This window comes from Macaca thibetana, chromosome 1 (genome assembly GCF_024542745.1).
Source record: "Macaca thibetana thibetana isolate TM-01 chromosome 1, ASM2454274v1, whole genome shotgun sequence".
NCBI classification, from domain to species: domain Eukaryota; kingdom Metazoa; phylum Chordata; class Mammalia; order Primates; family Cercopithecidae; genus Macaca; species Macaca thibetana.
The window spans coordinates 164,576,382-164,586,917 of record NC_065578.1 but is presented as its reverse complement, the minus strand read 5'-3'; the positions used below and the strand labels follow the sequence as shown (position 1 = coordinate 164,586,917).

General features: G+C 32.4%; 1 protein-coding gene across 5 annotated transcripts in view; it reads left to right on the top strand.

Moving 5' to 3' along the window:
* Positions 1 to 393: 393 nt before the first annotated feature.
* The window catches only part of PTPRC (protein tyrosine phosphatase receptor type C), a 122,612-nt gene continuing 112,469 nt past the window's right edge, over positions 394 to 10,536 (top strand). For 2 of the 5 annotated variants that reach the window (XM_050782425.1, XM_050782419.1), the window contains exons 1-2: positions 433 to 558; positions 647 to 762. In XM_050782425.1, coding sequence (XP_050638382.1) covers positions 690 to 762 — 73 coding nt within the window. In that variant the 5' untranslated portion in view covers positions 433 to 558; positions 647 to 689. Of the gene's footprint in view, positions 559 to 646; positions 763 to 10,536 lie in introns of all 5 variants that reach the window. The other 3 variants (XM_050782439.1, XM_050782434.1, XM_050782448.1) reach the window with 2 other exon arrangements.

The window sequence follows — 10,536 nt, the reverse complement described above, 5'->3', positions numbered from 1 at the left end:
TGCTAAAACTGTCATATTGCTGAGTTTTGAATGCTCTAATGGTAAATGATACTGGTGCCAAAAATAACCAGACTGGTAGTTTTTTCATTCATTTGGCCATCTTATTAAGTCAAATATTGATACTTTCTACTAAGTCAGGTACTGTATCATCTTGCCAACCCCCATTTTGTTACACTCATGCTGAATCTGTTTCTCATCTCTTAAGTAAGAAAATTATTGATTATTTTGTAGGGATTTAATTTAAAACAAAAAATCGTAATGGATACTGTAAAGGAGCAGTATTTGGATAGTTTAAAAACATCTTCCTTGATGGGAAAATCTTTTAAAAAGCTTTCTAACTTGGTGTAATTACTTGAATTAAGGAAGTGCAATGCCATTCTACTAACTTAGAACAACTTTTTTGACTTCCTGCAAAGAGGACCCTTACAGTATTTTTGGAGAAGTTAGTAAAACCGAATCTGACATCATCACCTAGCAGCTCATGCAGCGAGCAAGTGGTTTGTTCTTAGGGTAACAGAGGAGGAAATTGTTCCTCGTCTGATAAGACAACAGTGGAGAGTATGCATTTATTTATTTACTTTTACATTTTTGATTCGTTTTCACAGAGAAAAACTTCTACAGAGATAACAATTATTTTGCCTTTCAGAAGGACGCATGCTGTTTCTTAGGGATACGGCTGACTTCCAGATATGACCATGTGTTTGTGGCTTAAACTTTTGGCATTTGTCTTTGCCTTTCTGGACACAGAAGTATTTGTGACAGGTAAGTACAAGGATATTAATATTTTTAAAATTATTTTTTCTTTTTTGGAGGAATGTTTGAAATAGACATAAAAATACTTTAAATGTGTTGGTAACTGGAAGTGAGAAGCCTGCTATAAACCGTCAAGATTGTTGTCTCAGGGAGACACAGGCTTGTTGTGTGACAGAATACATTGTTTCTGTTTAAAAAGACATAAATGTTCAGGGACAAAAAAAATACAATTTTAAAAGAAAAGCATTGTCTATCTCTATCTTCATTTACAACTGTTCAAAGATATTACAAAAGCAACATTATTACTTAACCTCCGAAGTGACAATAACATACATTTATAAAAGCCTGAGAACTTTTTAAATGATAAAATAAGTGAGTTTTTATTCTTTTAACAAATTTGGTCTTTTAAAAAGTCATAAGACAGCTTTGGTTGTATGTAAGCCACTCCCTCTTTCCAGACCTGAAGTTTGCTTCCTCAAATTTTGAGTTTAATTGACATATTTTATTGAATACTTGGGTATATAATAGTTCAAAACTATATTGAGATATTTAGTAAAATATTAACTTTCTGCAATTTTTATCACTGAATGTATTTTAAATCAAGTTTTTAGTTTCTTGTTAGTAGTTTTAATACATTTTTGCTTTAGAAATTCTTGTGGAGCCACCACCCTTCCTGGGTGGTGGGTAAATATTACAGCCTTGATGAGATAGAAATATTTAAACTCTTAAAATCATGCAAATGCTGTATTCCGTAGGAAAATGTAACTAGTTGGACTTCCAATGCCTATTAAAGTTTGAAATCTTTGCACGTTTATCCTCTATTCAATGGATAGTTCTTGAGCGGTGTCAATTTGAATCATGAGTGCATTTCAATAGATTATATAATGTAACTAATAATGAATATTTAATATTTCTCTTTATGATGTAGTATCTGAAAGGACATTGAAAATAAAACTTTTGTAGAAATTGCAAAAAATATAAAAAGTATTTTAAAACAACTTGCTTATTACAATTCACTTTGAAGTCTTTTTTTGACTCTTACCGTTCTCCTTTCCTCTGAAAGTCAGGGAAGTAGCTATCTCTTGAGCATGTTACACTGTCAATTTCTATTTGGAGTAACCTAGGAGAGAGGAAAGAAAAACAACATAAGATAATTTTTTGTTGTTGTGGCTGTTTTGTTTTTTATCACAAAGATGTATTTTAAAAAAATCTATATAGATGCAGCATTTGTCTTAGTACAGAAAATGTTTATCAAGTTACCATCCCTTTAAAGCTTATCATAATAAAAAGTAAATTATAAAGAATAATAATTTCAGTGAAGTGATCATGTATATTATTACAAATCAGAACAGATTTTCATTTAAAATTCCCACTGAGGAAATGTTGAAAAGCATTTTTAAATGACCATAAAGAAATACTGAGACGTTTTGCAAGCCAGAATACGTTTCTTCTCTCTATACTCATTTAGCTTCTATTATTTTCTTCAGGTCTAGCTCCATTGCTTTTTATTCCAGGCAAACTTCCGAACCTCCCAAATAGATCAAATATCCTATTATATGCTTCAATCAGAGTGTGAAATATTTCCTTTGTGCATAAAAATTCAACTCATACTATTACAGGACTTTTTAAACCGTAAGACACATCTTTGAATTTGTAATTGAAATAGGAATATAATGGGATCTAGAAACCTTTACATCAGCTTTGCTCAATAATTTATACCATAGCAAATAAATGGATACACATAGATTTATTTTGAAAAATCAAGTTTATCTTCAGTTGCTCACATAAATATTGAGAGCAAACATTTTTCTAAAAGACATTTGTAGACTCCCTGAGATATATGCTTTTTTGTGGAAAAACATTTACAGATATAATCATTTGTATCTGCAAATATTGTTTATAATCCTTTCAAGTTGCAAGAAACATTTTGTGATTTGATGTATAATTTGGAAAATTCTCAATGCTTTAAATTATACATTTTTCTTTTTTAGCAACAAATGAGTTGGATTCTATGTTTCATTTTTACGTGTCAAAATTAGTTTAGTGCCTACAGGAAGTAATAAACTTTTGGGGAACAAATTTTATACTGTATGCTCTAAAGCATAAAGAAATAGAGCCAAACGTAGAAAGCCATCAATGGTAACTCTATGCACAATTCAAATATTTTATTTAATCTCTAAAATGCACACATGGACAAGGCCAAAGTGAGTCTTTGGCAGTGCAACATCCAGGCAGGGTTCAGTTTTACTGAAGACTTCCTAATCCTCTTGCTCTGTGCCTCTTTGTGATGGCAACTGGAAACCAAACTTTATTTAAAATTTCTAAATAATTTTAGGGGACAATGATGGTTTTAAGAATGCAGGCGAGGGTGAATGTTCTCTGGTTCTAATAAAGTTGTAATGCCAGGCAGATCTAGCACACCATAGCATGGCAGTTGAGAGTATATGGGTTATGCTATGTGAGGTACATGATGAGTTTTGTTATGAGTCATAACAGTTAAGACTCATTTCCTGGACATAATTCTTCATTTTTCCATCTGTATTAAAAATATATATCTCATGTTATAAACATGGGCTGTGCCTTGTACATCACAGACATTCAATGAAAATTATTTAATTGAATTTGGTAAGCAGTCCTTTTAAGTTCTAAATACTGTATAATTTAGAGATTTGGGAATGTGAGTAGAATTACTTATTGATTTGAAAAAAAATTCTCTCCTAAAAGCCTGCCTGTGACCCTTACCATTGCTAGATTTTGAAATGTACTTTGTTACAGGAAAGGCTACGAGGGGTTAGGGCCTATATTACCTTTTTCTCTTTTGTTCTGTGTAACTAAGTATAGGGGCAGAGTAGTTAGCTTGAACTTAGTTCATATACATGAACATATATTTCTTTATATATATGCACACACATAAACTAGTTATATATTTGTGGGTTATATATACTAGTCTGTCTATCTATCTATCTATCTATCTATCTATCTATCTATCTATCTATCTAACTATCATCCATGTTTGTCTATTTGGCGTTTCCATGAACTTCAGACTTTGGCCTGTGTTGTTCTTTTTTCTCCACTTGGTTACATATCATTGCCTATTACGTGTTGATCACTCTGATTCTCCATCTCTAGATTCATCCCTCAGAAACATGGAACTTACTTCCTTTCCTAAATCCAGACATTGACATGCTCCCCAAGTCCTGAAATTTTGCTTTGTAATAATCTCTAATAACTTCTTGCTTTGACATCTGCATTGCCATCATCTTAATTCATGGCTTTATTATTTCTCACCTGCAAAATTGGAATATTTTTTTAATCAGTCTGAAGTCTCATCCTTTTTTTTTAAACGTAATCTGCAGATTAAAAAATAAAATAAAAAGCAAAGGGATACTGATTTCTTCTCATTGCCTTTGGTATAAATTCTAATCTTTTTTGCCAGAGAAACTGATTCCACTAATGATCTGGGGGCTAGGCCTGGAGCTGGGAAGGGATTTTTTTTTTTCTTCTTTCTTTCTTTTTCTTCTATGATTGATTAAAAGGAAATAAACAGGAGGTAGTTTTAACACCCCCCTCTATACTTTCTCAAGGTGTTTAAGACTCTGGGCAAATCTTACCTCTTCTATTACGTTCTCTTATGTCACTTTTGCCACAAAATATCTCCACTGAATTGCACACTTTTTATCACCTTTTCTTGGCATTTTTCAAGTCATTTCAATTTGTTGTTGTAATGGTGATTGATGATGATGATGACATGTGAATTAGTGGATTTACTGACATTATAACCTACATGAAATCAGGTATAGGAGACACAAAAGGCATAAACACGTAGTTCCCATATCTGATTTATCGCCAGGCACTGAATAAATCATGGATTTTAAAACAATAAAACTGCAGATTATAGTGATAAAGGAAAGAGGGAAGTCAAAAAGAGGGAGAATATGAGATAAAAAAAATTAACCAGAGGCAAAGTGGGAGGATGAAGGTAGCAGGACTATTTTGTCCAGATTAAATAAATTGATTTTAGATCTAGATGTTTACAGGCTTGCCTTTTTGTTTTTGTTTTGTTTTGTTTTGTTTTGTTTTTTCTTTGCTCCCTTCTTTACTCTTGTTATCTCACCTCTTGTCTGGAAAGATCCTCTTGACTTCCTAAAAGTTCATAGTTTGAGAATGTTGTTCCTAAATTTTCTTTGGTGTGCTCTTTGGACATTCTAGGTAATGTAATTTGGAGGGCCAATTTTATTCTTCAGATACACATACCCATAGGAAGAAAAGTTGTGAATGGGAGGGAAATACAAATCTAGCAGAGTGATAACACAAACAGATCAAGTCCAGTCCTGGCAACTGCTGGTTAGAGCACTGATGCTAGTGCTCTGGGATTGCTTGCAAAGGCAGATAGAATATGGTGCACTCTACGTGTTGCATTATTTGCACACCAAAAGTTTGTAGAGAGCTGGGAATAATTTCTTTTCAGATAGTGTAGTGATGAATGTCAATCTGAGTAGGTAAGGGGCACAGATTTGTACTGAGGTTGGTTCATTCTCTTGGCAAATATACAGTGTTCACAAAGACAAGATTTCATCTTCAGACCATGTGTGTATATGTCAGCTTGGTGCAGAGAGAGAAATTTTTCATTAACGCTGAACTTTGATTTTTTTTTCTAGACATCATATAGGTTTATGTAGTTATTTACATGGGAAACAATTAGAGTGGAAATGTAACATATCTTCAGTTTAAAATTAATTTCGATCTAGTCTAAATATCTTTGTAAGTACTAGACACCCAACCCCATAGCAGTGGCCTAATACCAAAGGGTTAGTGCTATGACTTTTGCATACATAAAGACAGCACTTTTTAGGGTATGATGCACAGAAAAAAAATATGGCAAGACTTTATCAATATGATGTGATGTCTATTTCTATGTAATATCCAAATACACAGGAATAAAAATTATAGTAATCACTGGATTTTGTGTACATGGCTTTAACCAATATTTAGATTAGAAAACATCTAATTATTGCCTAAAATATTTAATCTTCATTCCTGTTTGTATGTCAGTGTGCTATTTCAATATCACTCTGTTAAAAGAGTCTAGGAATGACTGCTATAAGCAGAGAATTGTATGTTCAGGAATCACAACAAAAACAAGAACAAATAGAGAAACAAAAGCTTTCCTACCCTTTCATCCAGGACAAGAATAAATATACATAAAGTCAATATTAGTGAAGTCAACAACCATCTTCTGTATCCGTTCATAGTAACTTCAATTGATTCATTTCTTAAAAGACAATCAGCAAAATTATCGGTTTTTATTAGAGTCTTTAGTAGAGACGAAACTTAAACAAATATATTATATGATGCTTAACTCTACAGCATATAAAGATTCAACATTTATTTCCTCTAAAAATGAGTCAAGTGTCTGAAAGGAAAAAGCCACCTAACTGAAACTTCAGTTTCTACTATACAGGGTATTTATTACAAAACTGTAATTACAATGCAATGATACTGAAGTATAAATGACCATCATTCATATATTTAAGAAAATAATCAAATGTGAGTACCTGGAAGAAAACCATCTACCCTCCAAAATAGAGATTTGCTAATGTAGGAGTAGAAGGCAAAAGCTGAGGGTAACTCAGGTAACACACTCATATGTATTAGGATATGAACAACTGGTATAGCGAACTTAATAGAAATCACTGATAGACAAGAAGACGTTCTCTGCATTTTAAATTAAAATAAAATTTGTCCTGCATTTAAGACAATAGTTTACAGAAACCTATATAAATAACAATGATGCTAAGAGACAATATCAAAACGACAATATCATGGCAATACAGTGTGTCCACTATATTTTAAACACATCTACTTGATGAAAAATGTAATCATTTATTGATTAAAAAATATTAAGCATAATAGAAAGGGAGACAGAAACCACTCCAAGCTGGGAAACATCATGGCATTTGTAGTGAGAAATATTTTGAAAATCTAACTCTATGAATCGCATGATTTTGAGCTAAATCAATTTTCATCCTTGAGACCCAGTTTCCTCATCTATAAAGTGTTATAAGCATTAAAAGCGATAACATTTGTGAAAATGCTTTGAAACTATGAGATACTTGGAGAAGTTGTAAATTTTTTCATGTGAGCCCATGAAATCAGAGCACATAGCCCTTTAGCATAAACATGATTCTAAATGATATCTCTTCCTTTGAGACACTGTGAGGAGATAAAGGGATAGTTTAAGGTTAAGTGGTAGAGGAATAAACCGTTATAAGCCTTTGAATTCTTTTAACTTTGCGTTATTTCAGAGATTTTTCAGGCTTCTCCAGATTCTACAGTCTAAATAGTTTGTAAATCCACAGCCTTCTACTTTGCCAGGGATTTCTTATTGTAAAAATAGCCCGAAGTCTCACCTGCCTTCAGTCCTTACTGTGTCCATACCCACCATTACCAGGATAATCTCTGTAAAAGGCAGAACTCACCTTTGTCCATCCCTCTTTCAGTGTCTCCTGTGGGTAGAAAATATACTGAACCCATGATTTGATACCAAGTATGTTTTGGCTCAACCTTTATGAAAATAAATATTTTATTAGAATATACCAACATTTATGAGTTTTCCTCGAAGATAAATTTTGGAGGAAAAAAACTCCATTAGACCAATTTAATTCCCTGATTATTATATATATATTCCCTAGTTAAATCCTTGACAGTTTTTCCATTTTAATTTTAATTTTACTGAACTAATATTTAGCAGCATCACTTTCATTTAATTTTTACATAACTATTAGATTCATGACTCCATTTTACCCATGTCAAATTCTACTGAATATAGCTTATGCTTTTGGGAATTTTCCTTTGTGGTTATTACTTTTCTAAATGCAATTCTTTTCAAACAATACAGATCTAAATTTTCCAAAACCGTTTAAATTCTTCTCTTTGGCCATAAATATTTTATGTGTGTAGTTTGGCTACTGCTAGTTTAGTTTTTTAATTGGTTTTGTGTCTCAATGCTACAAAAATATGATTTATGTAATTTTTCATTTTTGTCAAACAGATTGGGCAGTATTAACCATTCTCAATTTTTTGTTGTGTTGAAATTTCTATGAGTGACATTAATGTGGAGATTGACAGCTCTTTGAGCTAGATTCATTTTGAAATTTTAAGACACTTTGGATTATTTCTTAGCTAGCCAATGGAAACTTTAGAAACACTTTTAAGACTGCTCAGTAGTCTAGAATTATTATGTTTTAATTATCATTCGTTTGTATAATATTCCTCTTATTAGCTTTCACACTTAATACCAACTTCTTATTCATTATTGGAGCAAAAAGTAAAAAGAAGAATCAATGTGATAAATTTAACATCTTCTCAATGTAAAATGGTGTGTGGGGAAAGTGTCAAATCATCCTACATTGGACTTTGTGCATTTAGGAAAAATAAAAGCAATTAGCATTGCACACACATATCTAATTGAATCTCTTCAGATTTATCTAGCTTTATCTGTAACCACTTTGTGACTCTTTTTGTAACTTGCATTTTTCTAAAAATGTGACCTTGTGTGGTCTTCCAGCTGTTGGCCATGCTGTTTTTCCTTCTCTCCACATCCTTTTTTCAATATGGCAAATTATAAATTCTATTCAAAATTTTCTTCAAAGAGCACCTCCTCTGGACAGCCCACACCCCACTTGTATAACCCTTGCTCTTCAGCCCCTTTCACACCTGCATAGGTGTTCTTCTGCTGTGATGATTCTTTGAATAATTATCTTGGAGTTCTCTTTACTGGGCTCTCTTGCAGCAACTGGTGAGCTCATGTAGGCTATAACTGGGTCTCTGCTTATTTGCCAGTGCCTGCAGGTCCTCAGTACTTGTTTGCTGAAAAAATGAATGAATGGTCTGTCAGCTTAACTAAACTCTGTATGTAGAAGGCACTTAATGATTCTTAAAAACAATTTTGATTCTGTCCTTTTATTGTTATTTATGGGAATTATTTATGGTAAAATTTTCTACATAATAGAAAATTTGGCAAATGCCAAGAAATAGAAGGAAAAAGAAAATTGCTTAGAGCCCTTGCTAACAAATTGTTTTTCTTTCTCTATCTTTTGATCACATGCTGTGTATGAAATTTCATGTTCGATTTTTTTCCCAAGTAAACTTGATTATTTTAGACAATTTGAAAAATGTAGAAATGAATAAATAGGCAAATAAGAATTTCAGGTTTCCAGTTCTCAAGATCTAAAAACTTTCTGAGTATTTCATTTGACTAGGACAACTAGATCTATTCAGTAATTTATTAACTTATTGGTTCATTTGATAAACAACTATTTTGTGAGTGTTTTCCATGTACTGTGGGCTCAGGATACCATATCCCATGAAAGCTGTATTCTTTTAGTATCAGTGGCTTCTTGGAGATGGTGTTTTAAATCTCCCAAAATCTTCATCAACACCCCAAAACTTTCTCCTCAAAGTAATAATATACTTTGCTACAGATAATTATTGGTGTTATAAATGTTTTATAAGTTATAAATTTAAAAATCACTATTTTAAGATTATATATAATATATTAAGTAAAACTTATATTCTTACAAGACTACCTCCAGGTCCCTGTTACAACTAGATTTTCTTTGCAGACTTTTAAATTATAGAAGTTCTGGTGCTGCCACTGAGATGCATAGATTATTATTAGATATTCAATAAATAAAGTTGGTAGATTTGAAGAGGTACTAGACAATAGTCCTATTTTGTTTTGGTTTGTTTGTTTTGTAATTTATTCTGAAAATAAAATGTTTATGTGGAGAGAAAAGGGAAAACGTACAGAAATACATGGCACACAAACAAATTTTTACTTTTTTTTTTTTGTAGTCTTTCTAATTTTCCAAGGTCACCAGCTAATAGCAAATGAGAGTTGTAGGAAGTGGGGTGAAGGCTGGGGTCTTAATCGGGGTCTATCTGATTCTAGATAGACCTGATTCTAGATTTTCTGCTCAATCAATCTTCTTAGTGGTCAGTTTAATAATCAGGAATTTAAGACATAACTGCGTGATGATGGGTAAATCACAGCAGGACTGAATGGGAGCTGGTAGTTTCTCAGAGGTTGTTCGTGTGACATATGCGTGTAAGTTCATTCACCTGATTTAGCTACTTACATGAACCATTGTGTACTGAGCTGCTTCTGTGTCTTTAGCAAGATCAAATTCACATACGATTGCATGACTTTTATAAAAAGCAAAAAGACATCTTTGATTAATTTGTCTTCACCCTGAATGCTGATGTGATGTGTTGCAATCATCCTGAAAAGGAGGCTAACAAAGGACAGGACTGAGTCTGTCTTGAGGTGAGTGATATGATGGAAAGAATGGATTTTCCCCCACCTAACTCATTTTTGATATTACATAAAGTGAAAAACATTAAATAATTCACCAAAGTATCTAGATTTTTTTTTTTTTTTTGAAGTGCAAGGGAAGTAACTTGACCTTTGTTAAATACTTTGATCATGGAAAACACATAAGGTTCTCATCTTATTCCAGGAAGTGTAGACACTAGATAATTTTCTTATAGTCATCCAAAAAGCATATTAAATGAACCAGGTAAACACATCCTACACTTTTGTATTCCAGAGACAAGTTGACTAAACTTTAGGGAGACTAAAACAAAACAAAACATTGTTTGGTTCATGTGATAAATGTGGATTCCAATCAGATAATTTAGGCCTCATATTCTATTTTGACTTCTTAGACTTAGATTTCCAGATAGTCTGGTTTATAAAATAAGATTTTAACTTGTGTTTAC